This window comes from Loxodonta africana, chromosome 14 (genome assembly GCF_030014295.1).
Source record: "Loxodonta africana isolate mLoxAfr1 chromosome 14, mLoxAfr1.hap2, whole genome shotgun sequence".
NCBI classification, from domain to species: Eukaryota; Metazoa; Chordata; class Mammalia; order Proboscidea; family Elephantidae; genus Loxodonta; species Loxodonta africana.
In genome coordinates, this window is record NC_087355.1 from 91905867 (window position 1) to 91924525 (window position 18659).

Sequence of the window (18659 nt, forward strand, 5' to 3'; positions counted from 1 at the left end):
AAAATGATCCCGGACATCCCAAACCCCTGGCGTCGGCGGGAAGGATGAGGGGCTCAGCGCCCCCTCCCTGACCCGAGTGCAATCCGTTCATAAACAAAACGTACAAATACAGAAAGAAAGAAACCCGACGCGTCCGCGACCCCCCCCCGGGGGGCTTTACCCGCAAAGCAAATACAGAGAGGTGTGTAGAGGGCAGTGCCCAGACCTGCCTGCCAGCCCCGGGTGTCCGTCCTCCAACACCGAATGCCCGGGGTACGAGGGTGGGGGCCCCGGGGCAGGGCGAGAGCCGGGTCTGAGGAGGTCGGATAAGTTCATGCTATTCGATGTGCGTCATTATTATTCGTTATGGAGGACAGAGCCTGGGAAGCTGGGCTGGAAGAATTCGGATTTGGCAGAGGATACGAGGCAAGGGTAGCAGGGCGACTTCGATGAGGCCCCAGAAGGGACCCGAGGGAGAGGGTGCCGCCGTCCGCCCCCCTCCCCAATTCCCAACGCGTCTAACCCTCCTGGGGGGTTGGCCAAGGCTGCAGGGCAGGAATGCCTCTGCAGGCCCGCTCCCCCCCTCCTCCTCCCTCTGTGGGCTGGCTCCCTGGACGTCTGGGCCCAGGCCCGACCCTGGAAGGCTTGGGGAGGGTGGGGAAGTCCTGAGTCTCTGCGACGCGATGCCGGGATGCAGAGGAAGGAGGAGGAGGGCGCCCCTCCCCTACCTGGCCCCGTCTTCAGAGACTTAACTCGGAGATGAGGTTCGGTACTGGGTCTCGTCGACCCTATTGCTGGGAGAAAGCCTAGGGGCACCCTGGACGGGAGGGGAGGGGCTCGGGGTGGGTCTCCCCTCGGGACCCTATTGCTTGAAAGGGCCGACAAGGCCCCTGGCGGGCGGGGCGGGGCCGAACCCCTCCCCCTATTGCTGCGAGGAGGGGCCCGTCCTCCAGCCCCTCAGCCCCGGCGCCGGCGGAGACTTCCCTAGGGGCCCATATTGCTGAGAGCAGACCCGGCTGGCGAAGGCGCCGCTGCCCTAGGCCTGCACCGGGCTGAGCTGCGGCGGCGCAGCGGGCGCGGGGGCTGCGGGACCGTCGGTGCCGCCGCCGCCGCCCTTAAAGCAGGCCGACTCGTAGTGCTTGTTGAGATAGGACTTGAGCGCGAAGCTCTTCTTGCAGCGCTTGCACTGGAAGTGCTTAAAGGCCGAGTGCGTCTGCATGTGCGCGCGCAGGTTGGAGCGGTCGGCGAAGGCCTTGCCGCAGTGCGCACAGCCAAAGGGCTTCTCGCCGGTGTGCGAGCGCATGTGGCCCTGCAGGAGCCAGGGCCGCGAGAAGGCCTTGCCGCACACGCCGCACTTGTGGCGCAGGTCGTGCGTGAGCAGGTGCATGGCCATGGCCGGCATGGACACGTACACCTTGCCGCACGTCGGGCAACGCCGCGCCAGTTGGCTGTCTAGGCTGCGGTGCGTCTGCTTGTGGCGGCTCAGGTTCGACGACGTGGCGTACGTCTTGCCGCACTCGCCGCACGCGTGCCGGCCCCCCGCGCCGCCAGCCCCGGGCCCCGCGCGCGCCTCCGGGCCCGCCCCCGATCGCGTGCCACCCCGGCCTCCGGCCCCCGCCCCCGTGCTGCGTGCACCCGCCCCGGCCCCGCCGCTGTCGCCGTCCGGAGCCGCCGCCGAGACCGTGGAGGGGGCGGCGGTGGCGTTGACATTGGCTGCCTTACGGCGCGAGCGGCCGTCAGTGATGAAGAAAGCGTCGGCCGCATAGCCCTCGCTGACCGCCGCGTCGCCGTTGATGTAGCCGCCCGCAGCAGTGGCCAGCTCCGGGCGCGGGGTAGGCGGCGGTGCCGAGCCAGCGGCCGCCGGGCCCAGCTCTCCCCGCACAGCCGCAGCGTACATGGGCTCCGGCGACGGCCCTTTGAGCAACGCCGCCTCGGCGTCGCCATCGTAGACGGACGCGGGCCCCGAGTAGTCGCTGAGGTATCCTGCGGGGCCGAGGCGGACAGACAGCGGGAGGGGAACGGGGCAGCGGGTGAGACACACACGGGACGGGCGGCGGGAGACAGAGCAGACACAGGCCGGATATACGGGGATCCGGGAGGCAAACACCAAGAAGGACAAAGAAGAAGGGACCGAGGGAGAGTGGGGCAGGGAGGATGGAGACGCGGGGCGGGGGGGGGAGGGGGAAGAGAGGAAAGAAGAGATGAGACAGGGGCAGACCCCGGCTCCGCCTCCGCTCGCCCCTCCCTTGCGGGGGGGAGGTGCATCTTTGGGTGCGGCTACCCCCTTCCGAGGAATCTCAAGGTCAGGGGGGAGGGGCGGCGCTTCACTCGCCCTCCTCCCCCTTCCGCCCTCCCCTCCCCCTCGGGTTCTCCCCACTTCAGCAGTTTTCCCTGATTATGCAACACACTGCAGACCCGCAGCCGCACAAAGCCAGGCCCGCCGGGCTCGGGGACCCGGGATCTGCCCGCCAGGGTGCCCGCCGGCTTTGTCCCCGCCCCCAGCACCCGCGCCCACCATTGATGTTGCGGTCCACTGGTCTGCTACCCCCACTCCCTCTGGCCCTCACTAGCACCGTCTCTGATGTTCCAAGTCCCCACTGCTAACTGGGCTTGACCCCTACTCTTCCGACTCCAGCGCCATCTCCAGCAAGTCTGCTTCTCTCCTACTCTCTGCTGGCATCCCCACCCTTGGATAGTACCCTGTTCCACCTTGCTCTCTTCCCCCAGGCCCTAAGCCTTGCAGGGGCCTTTCCAAGCCCTGGCAGGTGACTAGGGAGACTCTGCAGCAGGGAGAGTGCCAGGGCCACCAGAGGACACCTCCCCGGGGATGAACCGTAGGCGAGCAGTGTCATTCATGCCAGTAACTGCAGTCGTGCCCAAGGTATATGATGGATCTCACAACCTGAAAGTCACAAACGCACGCCCCTCATGCTGCAGGCTCTGGCTCCTTCAAGCTTACACCCAGCCACCCAGCCTGTCAGACCCAGAGACTCCTCACAGGGTCAGCACACTCCAAGGGTCACACATGCAGCCACCCCAGCCACACTCTCAGCCAGGGTCGCCAGTCACATGGTTGCACAGCCGGCCTGAGTCACATGGTTCCATGTAGTGGCACACAGGCAGGCACACACTCACACAGGGTCACACACAAGCAAACACAGTCACATGGCCACACGCAGTCACATGGGCACACACAGGCTCACACTCCTGCAGGTCACACTTGTTCTGCCACCCCATGCTGCTGGCACTCCCTGCCCCCTTGCCTGCATGCTAACAGTTGTCCTTGAACTTGGGCACGCTTACACAAAGAGCCTTCCCCTGCCTCCAGCACTTTGGGCTTTCCCTGCCCTCACCCTTCTCTCTGACCCTGGCTTCAGGCAAGATACTGCTGCTGCCTCTGCCGGCACCATAGAGTTTACAGGTGGGCGGCCCCCGCTGGACCCCATGCCTACTCCCTGGAGCTCCTAGCACTTCCCGGCTGGCCCTAGCAGGGGTCCTGGTGGGGCAGCCAAAAAAGGGACAAGGGTACTGCGGCGGCCCAGGTTCCTTGGTGTGTGTGAGTCTGCCTGTGCCAGCTCACTAGGTCCTGTCCTGGCAGCAGGTGTCCATGAGGCTGTGTTTGTCTGGGCAAGGGGCAGGATGTGGGCACCTTCCGCTCCAGTCCCCCTACTCCCCTCCATTTCTCCGGGTCGACACTCTCCCTGCTCTGCTTTGGCCCGGTTCTGGGCTGCCTTTGCATTCCCCTTCCCCATCCCCCATCTCCATCCACAGTCCTGGCTCCAGCCACCGCCTCCTGCTGTTTCTGGCTCCCTTGGGTCTATTTTCTGGCCCCTGCTCCCTCCACCCCCACACTCTGCCCTCCACTCCTTCCAGCAATGCCCTGGCACCTCGGCCCCAGCCTCAGCTGAGGCTGGGAATCTGCCCAGCTCGCACCTTTCTCGTGCAATCGCACGCCGAGGTCGCTGCGGGTGCGCCCGTAGGAGCTCTCGAGGTCTGCCGAGGAGGAGAACGTGTCAAGTTTGACCTTCTTGACCAGGAAGGACCTGGGCATGGTTCCTGCGGGGCTCCGGCGCTGAGGGCCTGCGGAGCCGGGGCGCGGGGGGGCTGCGGCCGCGGCGGGGCCTCGTCACCATCCGAGGAGTGGCGGAGGCAGCACAGTCCCCACTCTGGCCTTCAGAGGCTACCCTGAGAGTGCGTTCTCTCTCCTCCTTGCTCTGCGTCTCAGCCTCGGCTCTTCCGGATCCTTCTGCTCCTTCTCCTTCCTTCCCTTATTTTCTTGTCTATTCACTGCTGTTCTTTTCCTTCCTTCCTTCCTTCTTCCTTCCTTTCCTCCTCTGGTCCCGGCTTCCCAGCCCGCAATGCCGCCCCTGGACAGGCGGGGGAGGAGGCTGGGGGGCGGGGAGGGGGGAGCGGCTCCGTCCCGGGCCCGGAGGCTGCGAGTGGGTGCAGGGCTGGCCCGGCTCCGCGGCCCCCTTCCCCTCCCCCCCGCCACCGCGGCGGAGCCTCAGTCAGCGGCCCCCCATGCCTCCGGGGACGGCGGTGCCGGGCCGGGAGAACGCGGCGGCGACGGCAGCGCCGGCAGCTTCAGCACCGCGGCCAGCGCCGGCCCGGGCAGCACCGCGGCCAGCGCCCGGGCGCGCTCGGCCGGCGCGGGCGGCGAGGGGCGGGCTGCGAGGGCTCGGCCGCGGGGCGGGGGTCCTCGGCGGGGGTCTCTGGGAGGCTTGCTTTATTGTTCTGCAGCCGGAGCGAGCGGCGGCGGCAGCGGGCGGGGGGCGGGGGTCCTGGGGGGAGGGGTGCGCAGGGAGGGCGGGCCGAAGGAGGGAGGGAGGGCCGGGGCTCCGGGGGCGGAGCTCGGCGTTCGGACAGCTCCTGGGCAGGCCTCCGCGCCCGTGGCCGCCTCTGCCAGAGGCCGGGCCCAGCCTCTGGCTTTTAAAGCCCAGGATCTGGGGGCGGGGGGAGGAGGGAGGAGGAGAGGCCGGCGGAAATGGCTGCGCAGGGCCCGGCCGGCCCTACTCTCCTGGGAGGGGTCGCGGGAATACCACCGCCCCGCGCGTAGGGAGTTCCCTCCCGCGGCTCAGGATGCAAAGAAGGCCCAGTGGTCGGCGGCCTTTTCAGACTTGGGGAAAGAGATGAAAACAGGCCTGGGACCCATGCGCCCCGGATTTGGGATATTTGGGGGAGGAACGCAGGGCGGGTCCCAGCCGGGTCCCGGCCTGCCTCGCTGCGGGTCTGGAGGCGCGGGCTCTGCAAGGGGGGGGTGGGGGCGGGAGGCGAAGAGCGAACGCTGAGGCAGCGGAAATGCAGTGTGGAGTGCCGCGCTCGCCCGGTGGCGCAGTGTCTCCCTGCCACCTGGTTACCCGGGCTGACCCCATGCCCGCTGTAGGGTCCTCCCAGGCGTCCCCCTCCCGTGGGGTGGATGTCGGGCGCGGAGGCGATGCAGCGAGCCGGATGTGGAGGGTGAGAGGCGTTGCCATGCCCATGCTCCCGAAATTCAGCTTCATCGGTGATTTTGCGCCCTTCCGCGCAGCTGCAGTTCCCCCCGGCGGCTCCGCAACCAGGCGGATAACCCTTCTCGCGGCCGCCCGCCCCGAGTTTGCAGCCCCCATGACGTCAGGCCCAGCGGCCAATAGCGGGGCTCGGTGGGCTCCCGGGCGCACAATGACCGCGCTCGGGGACATATGTCCCCAGTTAGGGGCCGACGCCACCATTGTCCCTTCACCCGGCCCTGCCCGGACGTTCGGCTCTTCGCGCTCCTAGAAAGCCCCCACCCAGCCCGCTGTCGCTGGGGACCAGGGTCGTAGGGTGGCTCTGGGCGGAGCTTCGCCGGGGGCGCGCCCGAAGCGGGGGGCGCGCGCTCGTGGTCGTGGCTGCGAGGCTTGACCTTGCGCGTGGTGGCCCCGTGGACACAGGCCGGGCGCGCGCCGCGGGGGCTGAGCTCGGCGCCTCGGCGGCCCACCCGGGCCGGCTGTGCCTCGGCGCCGGCTCGTCCTGCATTCCGTGCGGGCGGAACAGCTAGGGTGGGCGCTTAGGGCGCGGAGCAGACTGCGGGCAGTTTTTGTGCGGCGGCGCCGCACGGCAGCGGCGGGTCATCCATCTCTCCTGGCAGGCGCTCCCGAGGGGCGGGGCGCGGCGCGGCCGCCCCCTTATCGCTGAGCGGCAGCCGGCGAGGCCGCAGTGGGGGCGCCGGGGCGGGGGTCTTCTAGGCCTGCCACTCGCCCCCTGCTCCCTCCCAGGAGGGCAGGGCCGAGGCGCAGCCGGAAGCTCGGGGCCAATTAGCATTTTGATTGCAGGACTGGGGGGGCCCATCTGGACCGAGGCCTAATTACCCGGCGGACCCTCGGGGAGCTGGCGAGACGTGCCAGGCGCGGTCCCCTCGCCCAGCTCTCTCGCCTACTTCCTCCCGGACCTTCTGTCTCCGCCACCGTCTCTCTGTCCCTCTAACTCCATCCCTCTGTCCTCCTCCCTCAGTCCAGTCACCCTGTCGCTCTGTCCTTGTCCTTTTGTTCCTTCGGCCCCCATCTCTGTCCTTTTCCCTCATTCTCTAACCTCATTCTTTCGTTCCTCTATCCCAGGACCCCGTCCCGTCCTTTTGTCCCTCTCTCTTCACCGATCCCATTCCTCTCACTCTCTTTACTTTTCCCTCGTGTCACCATCCCTCCATCTCCCGTCTCTCTGCCCGCGTCCTTTCCTCTGTCGATTTCCCCGCTCTCCTGGCCCCCACCCCCCTTGACGGACCAGGAGTCAGAGCACAGACACGTGTCCGGCGGTCGTGCGCTCCCCAGGGGACCATTCCGACGGCCCTTGCTAGCCCTCCGGTGGATCCCACAGCCCCCCGGGACGCCCGACTGGGAGTGGCAGCTGCGCCCAGGCATCAGCCTGATGGCCACAGCGTCCCGGGTGCGGAGCGCACATGTGGCCCGGGAGCAATCCCTTGGGCCTCCGTGCCTCGCCTCTTTTCAGGCAACCGGATCCTGCTCGCTTCCGGAGGTTGCCACCCTGACCCAGTCCGGGCCGGTCAAGACAGGCTAGGGAAGGACAGTTGAGGATTCTCACCACGAACTTGAAAAGTTTTACCTTCCTCTACTGGAGACTGCTCTCAGTCTCTCCCACGGAGAGCTAGGGGCGTGCGGGGCCTTGTTGCAGGAGAGGAGACAGTCTGGAGGCCGCCTCCTTGACCCCCATGGGATGCTGCAGTCTTCCCAGGAGATCCAGGCTCCAACTGCTCTTGGCCTCCCCACCCAGGCAGTACCGGTTTACTCTGTCCAGCCCCTTAACCGTGGTGGTGGGAGGGAATACGGTGTTGGTTCTGTGGCTTCCATCTGCTTCTGGGTCTGCCACTCCAAATCCTGAAGAGTCCGAAGTTGCCCCAAAGGGCCTGGTTCATGGCAGGGCTCCCACTGCTGTCCCCAGCAGCCCTCTGTCCCCAGGTGAGCTGGGTAAGGAGCCTGTGTGTGTCCTGCTCACAGCCACTTCCACCCTAGTGGCTCCACCCCTTCTGTTCTCGGGTGCAGCAGACTCCTTCCAGCCTACCTTTTTTTGTCAGCTGGTATACAGCCTAGCCTCAAAGGATCACCTCTCTCTTTTTTTGGACATCCCTCTACTTGACTGCTGAGACCGCACCCTGGGTAGGAGCCTCCTCTGGTCTGACTCCTTGGCACCCTGGCACCCCCTCAGCCTTCTCTTCTACTGCAGAATGGAGGGCGTTGTTCCCTTTCCAGAATCCATGTAGATAGGGTCCTGCATGCAGAGCAGTTTAACCCTGATCTGCTGGCTCTGCTCACCTCCACTCAAGCCTCAGCCCTCAGTTTCCAGACATGCAATAGGCTCACAAGCTCTAAGCAGCGCCTCCTCCACCTGCACTGGCCACCCTTCAAGGCCCTCAATACCTGGGACCTTGCCCCCCTGGGCCACAGCAGAACCTGCCTGTCTGGGGGCTTCCTGAGAGAACAGGCTGGGTTGGTGTGGGTGGAGCTAACTGAGAGCTTGGGAGGCCTGGGTGGGTCTAGAACCATTTCTGCCTTCATTCCACACACCTGTATTGAGAACCAACCTGTGCTCTGCCCTAATCCTAACCCTAACCTTGCCATCCTGGAGCCCACGTTCCTGTGGAAGACACAGGTGCTAACTAGAAAGAGGTGAAAGCAGGAGGGGTGGGGGGCATTGAAGCTGGAGATGAGCAGTGGAGGGGCAGTGAGCCTCAACAGAGAAGATTACTGTCCCAAGGCCCTGAGGCTAGAGTGGGAGATGTGTGAGCAAAGCCAACTGCCAAGAGAAAGAGGTGTGTGAGGTGGACAGTAGCATCAGATTGAGGCAGGAGAGGACGAAGGGGCAGATTCTGCTGGGCCAGGTCCCAGAGCGGAGGCTGGGGGGATCTGGGCCAATTCTAGGTGAGGTAGGATCCAGGGGAGTTTTGGTGAAGGAGGGACATGCTCTGACATCACATTTAAAGTGTCTGAAGCTCTGCTGATAGACACTTGGGTTGTTTCCACCTTTTGGCTATTGTGAATAGTACAGCAATGAACAGTCATACAAGCATCTGTTTGAATCCCTGCTTTCAGCTCTCTTGGATATATACCTAGGAGCAGAATTGCTGGGTCATATATATGATGATTCTGTTTAACTTTTTGAGGAACCACCAAACTGTTTCCAAAGGTCGCTGCACCATTTTACCAGAGCTTGGTTTTTGACCTGTTAATTTTGAGACGCTTGACCTTCTTGTGGAGGTGTGGACTTGGCAGTTCTGGGGAGAGATACCACAGCTGCAGACTCTGGGGAGTCGTCAGCATGTGGTCAGCACTTTCAGCCTGGCCAAGATGCCAGGTGGCATCACCAGGAGAAGAGAGTATGGCAAGAGAAGAGGAGAGGGGCAGGCCTGGGCCAGCAGAGGAGCCGGCAGAGGGGGCTGGGAGGAGGTGGTCAGAGCAGGAGGAGGTGTGAGAGAGTGTGGGGCTGGAAGCCAGAGGGGTTGGGGAGGAGTGGACCACAGGAGGGTCTTGGTGACCACGAGAGGGGCTGTTGAAGTGGCATGTGGGGACAAAAGAAATGGGAGAAGTCAGAGATAGCCAGTGTGGATGACCCTGTTGGGAGGTTTTCTTTTAAAGAAAGAGGTGGAACAGCAGCTGGAGGTGAGGCCGGGGCCAAGGAGGGTGTTTCTTGAAGATGGGCAGGATCACAGCAAGTCTGTGTTTTTGAGGAGCAGCCAGGTGGCCAGTGGGGCTGGAACCAGTGAGCAACTGAGGGGGTGCCTGGTGTGAGATGAGGCCAGAAGGGCAGTGGGGATGATGGATGAAGCTGGACTGCAGGGCCTTGCAGGCCAATGCCTTGAGTGAGTGAGGGTGGGGTTCTAGTGGCCATGTGAGGGCTATGAGCACAGGTGTTCATCCTGGGGACAGGTGGGCAGCAGGGCCTGTGGCCAGGTGCTAGGGTAGACGCTGGAGTGGTGGGCATCCCAGGATGTTCTCTTCTGCTTGGTTCTATTTCTTCAGTGAAGTGGGAAGCAAGGGCTTCGGTTGAGAGTGAGGTCAGAGGAGGAAAAGAGGCTGGCAACAGTCCCCCAGAAGAAGCAGTGGATGACCTAGGCAATGTGACAGGATCGCTTGGCAGCACCGAGGCATGTAAGATGAGAGGACATGAACTTAAATGCAGGTGTGGGTTTTCTCCAGCCACGTTCAGCTGCCCAGGTGCAGTGGGCTAAGTGGAGGGGTTGGGTTATCCAGTTTTGGGGTTTTGCCAGGTGAGCTACAGAGAGGGGCAGTTCAGTCAAAGGGCTGTGCAAGAAAGGGATGGTGGTGATTGTGGACTCTACAGAGTGGAGGGGGTGGGGAATGGCATGAGGATGGGGCGGGAAGTCCCTGGAGTGGGGGTCAGGCTTTGCTGGAGTGAGCTGGGAAGAGGAGGTGATGGGCAGAGAAATGGGCTTGGAATTGAGATGGAGAAGTCATTGGTAATGATGGGGTCAGGGCACAGTCATGGAGTCGGTGGGCGTGGTGGGGCAGAGGACAAGGTCACTGGTGGGACAAAGTTCAAGGATGTGAGGGGCTGGGAGTTGAACGGTGGCCCAGGAGGATATTGAGACTCCCAGGACTGAAGATATGAGCCCAGGGTGAGGGTGGGAGCCAGAGCAGATATCTGCAGAAAAAGGGGTGATGCCCTCAGCAAGGGGTGTTGTGGGGTGGTTGGTACAGTCATAGCCCAAGTGTCACAGCTGGGACTCGTTGCGGGGCGTGGTCTGCAGTCAGTAGAGAGAAACTGGGAAGTGGAGACTCACCTCTGGGCAAGGGTGCTGAAGTGTGGAAGAGAAAAAGCTACCTCAGAGAGAGAGGCAGCAGCATGGTGGTAAGGCACAAGGGCAGAGCCCCAGGGCTGGGGGCAGGCCTCGGAGCTGGGTCTGTATCCCAAAGGGTATTGCCTATTCTATGTAGAGAAGCTCATGGGGACAGGGCCTGAGTAGCTGGGTAATGGCCGGTCAGGCCAGCCCAGAGAGCCCGTCCCTGCTGGGGGTAGGGAGCCTGGGTCACCAGACAACTGAAAATTTCCACACAAAAGAGACAAGCAAAAACAGAGGCAATACCAAAAGATTAGAAAATATGTGAACTGGACACAACAAAGGGCTAATATTCTGATTATAAAGAGAAATTACTTATAGAAGAAAACAATACTGAGACTCCCAAGGGGCTACCAGACAATCCACACAAGAAATGAGACACCTCACGAGGAACCAAAGAAAAACAAATTGAAACAACAAAACACGGGTTTCAGGGTTAAAAAATATATATATATTATAGAAAATATCAAAACTACACAAAAGTGGAGAAAATATGAAACCTACAGCACAGTAAGGTGCCCCTAGGCACCGTGCCCACCCTCCCTCAGACCAGCGCATAGCCAGCCTGCTCTCCTCTCTACCCTCACTGCCTCCCCTCATCCTTTTGGACAAACCCAAGATATCTTATCGTAAAATCCCATTTTTCTGTTAATAAATAAGCAAAGACGCGAGAAGTGCAGCCAGGGCCAGGCAAGTGGGCAGCTAGGGGGTGGCTGCCCTGGGTTGGCCCAGCCAGGTGGGGCACTGAACATGTGGTCGGGCCTGCCACCTCCTTGCTTTGGGCAGAGCCACCCCTCAGCTCCTTACCCAGCATGGGCTTCCCCCTCCCCTCCTTGGGCACCCACCTGGCCCATAGCCTCACACCCAGACCCCTCCAGGTCTGTCCTCCTGCTTTCCACCCCTTTGTGGGAGACTTGTGAGTGTCCACACGAACAGCCTCCCCACCCTCACCCCGGCACCATCCCCATCCCTGCCCAAGGTCATGGTGGCCATCAGCAGCCTCCTCTCTGGTTGCCCCTTCACCTTTCCACTCTCACAGGAGCCCTGCCGCCCTGAATACTGCACTTCCTTCGCATCCTCCACCCCAGGCAGCCCAGAGCCCAGATGTGGGGCCTCTTTCTGGGCCCCATGGCAACGTCCATGCTTGCTCTCCCAGGAAGGACTTTAGCCCCACTGCTGGGGCGCTCAGAGTGGACACCTAGGCTGTGGAGAGTGTCTAGCCCAAGGCCACATCCTCCTAGGGGCGGCCCGTGTCCTGCAATGACTGATGCACGGAAGAGCCAAAGATCTGGCCACTTCGGCCCCATGAAGGACCTCTCTGACCAGCTGTTCCAACTCCAGAGCTCCTGATGGGTGGTTGTGGCCAGCGGGCCTGGCACCCAGCTTAGCTTCTCTCTCTGCTCACCCTGCTTCCTCCTCCTCCATCCTACAGGCGCTGTGGGAGACTCTGGCTCAGATTATCCTTCCTGGAGAACACAAAACTGCTGCAGTTGAGGCCAGGAGTGTCCAAGGAGTTGGGCAGTAGAGGTTTGGGGGCTGGAGGGTACTGGCTGTTGTTGGTAAGGACCCGTCAGTGGCGTCTGTGGTGCTGAAAGTTGTTAGAACTTTCACTGCGGCAAACCGAGATCACCCAGGAGGGTAGGAATGTGCAAGCTGATATGGGTATCAGAAAGCCAGCACACCCTGAGCGGCTTTCCTCCTTGCAGCCCACCAGCAAATCCTGCTCCCGTGCCTTCAAGATGTGGTCAGGCATGAGCCCCGGCTGGCCAAGCCGAGCAGTCTCCCGGAGCCCAAGGGGGTGGTGTGTGCCCTTCAGACCTCCATCAATGCCGACCAGCAGCCTGGACATCCCAGGCCTGGCTCACCCACAGTTGTCACCCAACCAGTCTATACCCTCGGCCCACCCCTCACACTCCTTGTCTCCACCTGCTGCACTCTGCTTTCCAACCTGCCCCAACTCTTCAGGCGCTGGCACCTGACCACCACCTCAAGACTGCCCCTTTGGTAGAAGCTGGGCTCTGTCGCTCTGTAGCCACCCTGGCCCCCATCTTCTGGGGGGCGGGGTCCTGCCCTTGTCCCTACAGCAATTGTGACAGCCAGGCCCTGCCCTAGAGATAGGCAGAGTGCTAGTGCCCCCGTGGGGCTGGCCAGCCTCTAGACCTGGAGTTGACCCTGATGCTGAGCCACAGTCACAGGCTACAGGGTATGATCTGGGCAGCCAACCAGTCCCATGCCTGGTTATTGCCCTGCTGTAGCCGTGTTGAAACTCTTGGCAATTTGAGAATAAGGGCCTCCAGACTATCATTTTGCATTGGGCCTGGCAAATTATGTAGCTGGTCCTGGTTCTAGGGACACTCGGCTGACTGAGTCCCTGATGGCCTTGGTCATCAGCCTGGCCCTGAGGCCATGCTGACCTGGGAGAGTCAGTTAACTGTGCCAGATGCCACCCACTCCCTGGACCCTGTGGCCCATTGTCTTCCCTGCTCCCACAGGAGGTCCTGGCCCCCAGGCTGCTGCAGGTGCTGGAGTGAGATTTGGGGAGCTCCTCAGGTGAGGGAACATGGACACCCAAGTCAACGGATCCAGCAGGCTTTGTGCCCTGGCCTGCATCTCTAGGTAGTCTACACCCTAGGGTTTGGGCAGAAGCAACTTTGGGATGTGTCTAGCTCAGAATGAACCCCCACGCACGAGGCTTGTCCAGGGCCCTGCCCCATCCCATTGCTGATTGGACAAGGAACAGACACCTAACCCAGCATAGACTAATCAGATTCCAACTCCTAGAGCTCTACTTATTGGTCATGCCTGTGCACTTGGTAGGCCCAGTTCTGGCCACCAATTTCAAGGGGAGTGGGTGGGAGCCCAGGGTAGGAGAGAAGTACTAGTGGCTAAGAGGGGCACTGGGTCTTGCACCTGTCCCATGGTGAGTCCAACCTCTAAGACCCCCACTGCCCTTGGTTCCCACTCTACATCGGTATTCCATCTGGAAAGGCCACCCAGAACAGGCTCCCTAAAGCCCTTAGAGGTGTGTGCTAGGGGAAGACCCTGGAGGGCAGCCCTTCCCATCCCCATCCCCAGCAGAGGGAGACCCAACCTTGGGTCCAGAGCAGAAAGGTAGCTTTATGGAAGGGAGGTCGGTGGGTGAGACTACCACGCTGTCCACCCTAGGGTGGGGTGGAAGGGCTCATGGGCTGGGTGGGGGTGGAGGAAAAGGGAGTGGGGTAAGGGCTAGGGTGCAGGCACATGCTGTCACACGTCCAGGTCGGACAGAGAGCGGTTGGTCTTGTCGTATGTGCGGTTCTTGCCAAGCACAACGCCTGGGCTGCAGGTGGCCCCCAGCGGCCAGTGGCGGATCACGTGCCGGTAGGACGTGGTCAGGTAGTCGAAGTAGTTGATGTTGAGCTTCCGGGCGATACGACGGCCCAGGAATTCCATTTGCTGTGGGAGCGGCGGTGTCAGCTCTTGCCCAGTCAGGAAAGAGCTCTCCAGGTGTCACCACCGCCCCCTGCCAGGACGAGGGCCTCAGCCGTGGCCAGCCAGCCCCTCGCTGGGGGCCGCTATGGCCAGGCGGCTCCTGTCCCGTTTCACCTACTGTCGGCCTTCTAAACGGCCGGTTCTAAGACCGTGAACACTGTCAAGCCTAATTTTGTCCCAAGGAAGGCAGGCGGCGCCCCACGAGGGGTCGTGTCGGGGGCGGCAGGGCGGCACCCACCTCGTAGTGCTCAGACAGCTGCACCAGCACCAGCGGTTCCAGCTTGTGGCCGCACAGGACCAGCTGGAAGAAGTACCTTCCGTAGGCTGGAGGGGTGAGCGGGGCGAGCGGGGCTCAGGCCTAGGCCGCCCCGGGCCCGCTTCCCGCGCCCCGCCCCGCCCATCCCAAGAAGCCTCACCGTCAGAGCTGAGCGCCAGGCGCACGTAGACCAGGTGCATGGGGCCCTGATACACGGTGCGGCCCTGGATGGAGAAGTGGTATAGGCCGCGCGTGTGGTTCAGCACCAGGCGGCGCCGCGGCAGCGACGAGACCATAAGCCACAGACCCACGCCCACGCCGTACGTGGGGAAGCCCCAGGTCTCCTGGTCCTGCACCTGCGGGGCACGCGAGGAGTCGGTCTGTGCGGCCCCGGAGGGCTCGGGGGCGGAGCGCCGGGTTGGGAGGGGCAATTAGGACCGGGCGCCCAGGTGGGCGGGCTTTCATGGGCGGGGCGCCGGACGACGGGGTCCCGCCCCCTGTGGAGGAAGGCCGTGGGGGTCCCGCCCACCCGCGCAGACCTTGCTCAGGAAGCCGCAGCTGACTAGTGCGAGGCAAACGACGAAAAGCAGCGTCCCCTTCCACAGCGTGTCCAGGTAGTACTCGAGCACGAAGACTGCGGGCGGGGCGGCGGGTGAGGATGGCCGGTCCCCGCCCGCCCCACGCAAGCACTCGGGGCTGCAGCCTGCATCTTGCGTGAGGTCTCTGCAGCCCATCGGTCCCCGCTTCGCCCGCGCCCTCAGCCCCGCCCTTCCGGCGCGCACCGTTGGGCTGCTGCCGCGAGAACGGGTAGAAGCTGTTGTTTTTGAGGCGCTTGGCCAGGTGGCGCTCGGTGCAGAAGCAACCCAGTGCCCACAGCTGGAAGTGGTTCCCGCTGAAGATAGTGGGCAGGCCGCTGATCTGGCCCTTGGGGACCTGGTCAGGCACAGGTGGTCAGTGGGGCCGGGTCACCTGCGACCGCCACCCGCTGCCCGCAGTCTCGCTCCTACCTGGGGGAGGAGCGTGTCCAGGGCTGCGGCTCGCGAAAGACCACAGGGGCGACAGGTGCAAGGCCAGGTGGCTGTCCAAACCAGGCCGAGCATAGGTTCTAGAAGTTCTGGGCTGCACGTTCTAGAAGGGGCCCACTCTGTTGACCTCCTTTCTTCTGGGTCCCGGCGTCAGACCCCGCGGTAGGTGTGCACTTCCTTGCCCACCTCCCCCTGCCCAGTACAGCCCACCTCAGAGTCCTCACCTGAAGAGTGGGATGGTTGAACTTGGCATCCAGGCCTTAGCTGGAGAGAAATCTACAGGCCACCCCAAACCCCAAGGTGGAGCAGGACACTACCTCCTGCTGGAGCCAGAGCCTCCTGCCACCAGGAATAGCCCACCTCAGTGTCCTGGGCTCAGCATCTGTCTGTGCCTCACCCACCACACATTTGGTCCTAAACAGAAGCCCAGTAGAGATGTAAAGGTACAGTACCACTGGGCCCATGAGCACCCCCTCCACTGGGCTGGCACTAGGACCTCAGTGGTTAGTTCCCTCAGGTGTGCCCCTACCCCTCACCCCTACCCCACGGATTACACAGAGTTCCTAAAAGTTTTTTATTGTAACAAAATACTCAAACATCCGACACTGGTTAAGAGGAACAGAGCAGGGCTGGCTGAGGGGTCTGAGGCCTGAAGCTGCCTAGCTGGGGAACAGGGGGCTGGTGAGCAGTTGCTCCAGGCACCACTGGACCTCCTCTGGGCTCCGGTAGGCCCGCTTCAGGCCCCGGGGAAGGCAGCGGCAGCATTCCAGGTTGAGGTACACCAGGCCTGGGCAGCTGCTTATCACAGAGCTGTGAAGGTGTGACAGGGCCATGGGATTGAATCCTGCCCAGAGTCACAGCCCCCAGCCAACCTGGCCCAGACTCTGGAGTCTCTAAGCTCCAAGCCTGCCTGTCACCCACAGCCCAGTACCCTTACCATACCGGAGCCAAGCACCACCTGAGAGCCAACCCCAAGCAGGTGCTTGTCCAGTGTGTGCTCCCCTCTCTGGCCCCCCTAGAGGTAGCGTGACAGGCTGCACACACCAGACAAGCAAGGTAGCAAGCCATACTTGCTCCAGGGACTGGGGGTGGGTGCTGACCTGACTGTGCTGGCTGTGACCCGTGTGCCCCTGAGGTTGAGGGAGCACAGGACCGGGTGTGAGCCCCGAGGGACACCCGAGAAGGCCGCTAGTGCCTGCTCCAGGTCCTTCTCACTGAAGCCCTGGCCGCTCAAGTCCAGTTCCCGCAGGGTGCAGTACCACTTCTGGGTCAGCAGGGGGCTGCCCTCCTTGGCGAGAGACAGCCTGTCGGACATGCCATACAGGCCCAGGTACAGATGCTCCAACGCTGGAAGCGGGAGGGGCAGCATGAACCGGGGTTGTGGAGGGCCTCCAAAACCCACTTGCCCCACCACCCACCACCCAGGTCAGCTGACCCTGACAGGGCAGATGGTGCAGGCCGGCAGGTGTGATGCGGGCACAGCCGCGAAGATCCAGTAGGCGCAGGCGGGGGGAGCTGTGCAGAAGGCGGCCCAGGACCTCGTTACTCACGAAGTTGCAGGTGGAGCTGGCGAGGCAGAGCTCCTCCAGGTCAGGGAAGCCTGGGCCTGGGGCCACCCCATGCCCCAAAGGCTTGGGCAGCCACATCAGGTTCAGTAGCCGCAGCACCTGGGGATGAGGCCCAAGCTGCAGATGGGGACTGGGGTGGCAGGCGTGGGGGGTGGGGTATCAGGTACCTGCAGCTGGGGGCAGGCTTTCTGCAGGGCCTCGACCGGCAGCTGGAGAGGGGTGGTGTTGCGGCTGATGCCGGTGCTCACCGCCAGGATCCGGAGCTGGGGGCAGCAGCTGCCCTGCAGGGACAGGGAAAACGGGATCAGTGGCCTGGCTGGGGCTGGGCTCAGCATCTGTAAGTGCCTCACCCACCATCAACCTACCAGCAGTGCGCCCAAGATGGCTGTAGTCTGGGAGCTATATGTCAGCCACAGCCTGAGCATTCGGGGCCCCGCCTCCTCCAAGAAGCTCACCAAAGCTGTGGACTCCACCTACGGATCCAGCACAAGAGTGCCTGTCACCTCAGCCCGTCTTCTCCAGGGCCCCTGGGGACACGGATCTCACCATGGAGTGCTGTAGATCCAGGCTGTGGAGCTGGGGGCAGGCTTTGGCCAGCATGACCAAAGTGTCAGGGGTCAGCCCATGGCAGTCAGCAAGCTTGAGGAAGGTGAGCCGAGGACAGGACTCACTAGCCAGCTGTGGAATACAGGGGGCCAGCCAAGAGTGGGGAGGGCAGGCTGTGGTCCACAAAGGTGATGTGATGTCTCTTCTGCCCATACCTGGACTCCCACCCCTGACACCACCCTGCTGGGTGCAGGGCAGATGCTGCTGAAGAAGATGCCAGCAGCCTGCGCTGGACTCCTGCAGTACCTGACCCACTCCTGGAAGTGCTGAGTAACCCCAGAGGCTCACACTGGTGTGCAGTCTCCATGCTCACCTTCAACACGGGGTGCACCTGGCACTTCCAGTGGAGGAGGGTCAGCCTCTGGAGCTGGGAGAACCTGGGGCAAAAGCAGAACCAGAACTGCCCCATTGTCCTCCCCACCCAACGCCTCAGTGCAGGGAAACAGAAGGGGTCCTCAGGCTTTCTACACCCCACAAAGGTAGAGTGAGAAGATAAAGAAAAAGGGAAACTCCTCACCTGTTGGGTATAAGCCATTCCAGGGAAGCAAGGAGCTTCTTTTCTCCCTTGGCTCCGCCCTTGGTGGGACGGCCGGCCAGAGGGGGCGACAGGGTCACCGTGTGCCAGAGTAAGGGCTGGGAAGCGGCCTCGTGCCAGCGGCGGCACACGCGCGCAGCCCTGGAAAGAAACAGCTCTGCTGAGGGGCTGGGTCCCTCCTGGGCGATGCCCGCCACCAGCTGCCGCTGTAGGGTTTCCCAGGAGGGGGTCCTACTCCCCCAAGTCTCGGAGTGCAACGGACACCCCAGCTTCAAAGCCAGGCACCTGGGCTCCAACTGAACCACCTGAGAGAAGGCGCCTTGCGGCTGGATCCCCGGGTACAAGTGTGTGCCATTCAGACATTCTCACTGTCCCCCGCCCCGTCCACCCGCTCGGTAAACAACAGGTCAGCCCGGGGCGCCGCCGTGAAGCCGCCCGCCGTCCCCAAGGCATGGGGTGTTGTGGTACCTGCCGAGGAAGGGCATGGGCCCCTCGGCCGCCACCAGCAGCCCGAAAATCTGCACCAGGATTTCCAAGGGGAGGCGGTCGCCCCAGCCCGGGTCGGGCCCCCGCTCGGGCTCGGGCTCGGGCTCGGGCTCCGGCTCCGGCCTGGGTCTGGCCTTGGCCGCGGCGGCGCGGGGTCCCGGGAGCGGCTGGCGCCGCGCACGGCGGGCGGCGCGCCTCTGCGCGCGGGCTCGGGCGGGGCCTGGGCCGGGCAGCACCAGCAGCATGCTGTCCGACGGCAGCAGGTGGAGCCCCGAGCCGCTCGGCGCCAGCCGCTCCCACCACCAGTCCTCTGCCGAGCGCGCCCGGGCCGGCGGCGCGCTCCGGGGCCTGCGCCGCGCCCGGCGGGCCGTCCCTGGCGCCATGCCACGCGCCGCGCTCGGCGGGAGGG

The 18659-nt window shown here is 63.3% G+C and overlaps 3 protein-coding genes across 3 annotated transcripts; all 3 read right to left on the bottom strand.

Moving 5' to 3' along the window:
* Positions 1-1015: 1015 nt before the first annotated feature.
* SCRT1 (scratch family transcriptional repressor 1) lies at positions 1016-4074 on the bottom strand. The gene is made up of 2 exons (XM_023542100.2): positions 3913-4074; positions 1016-1962 (listed from the first exon to the last, which is right to left on the bottom strand). The coding sequence occupies exons 1-2, from the start codon at positions 4028-4030 to the stop codon at positions 1016-1018; spliced, it is 1065 nt and encodes a 354-aa protein (XP_023397868.2). The 5' UTR covers positions 4031-4074.
* A 6117-nt stretch (positions 4075-10191) lies between these two features.
* TMEM249 (transmembrane protein 249) lies at positions 10192-15493 on the bottom strand. The gene is made up of 6 exons (XM_064268250.1): positions 15038-15493; positions 14813-14963; positions 14570-14664; positions 14191-14386; positions 14013-14098; positions 10192-13738 (listed from the first exon to the last, which is right to left on the bottom strand). Exons 1-6 carry the CDS (start codon positions 15128-15130, stop codon positions 13550-13552), a joined length of 810 nt encoding a protein of 269 aa, XP_064124320.1. The 5' UTR covers positions 15131-15493; the 3' UTR covers positions 10192-13549.
* A 193-nt stretch (positions 15494-15686) lies between these two features.
* FBXL6 (F-box and leucine rich repeat protein 6) lies at positions 15687-18648 on the bottom strand. The gene is made up of 9 exons (XM_064268249.1): positions 18233-18648; positions 17747-17905; positions 17543-17606; positions 17170-17301; positions 16989-17096; positions 16791-16904; positions 16491-16722; positions 16156-16402; positions 15687-15865 (listed from the first exon to the last, which is right to left on the bottom strand). Exons 1-9 carry the CDS (start codon positions 18631-18633, stop codon positions 15715-15717), a joined length of 1608 nt encoding a protein of 535 aa, XP_064124319.1. The 5' UTR covers positions 18634-18648; the 3' UTR covers positions 15687-15714.
* Between the last annotated feature and the right edge of the window lie 11 nt (positions 18649-18659).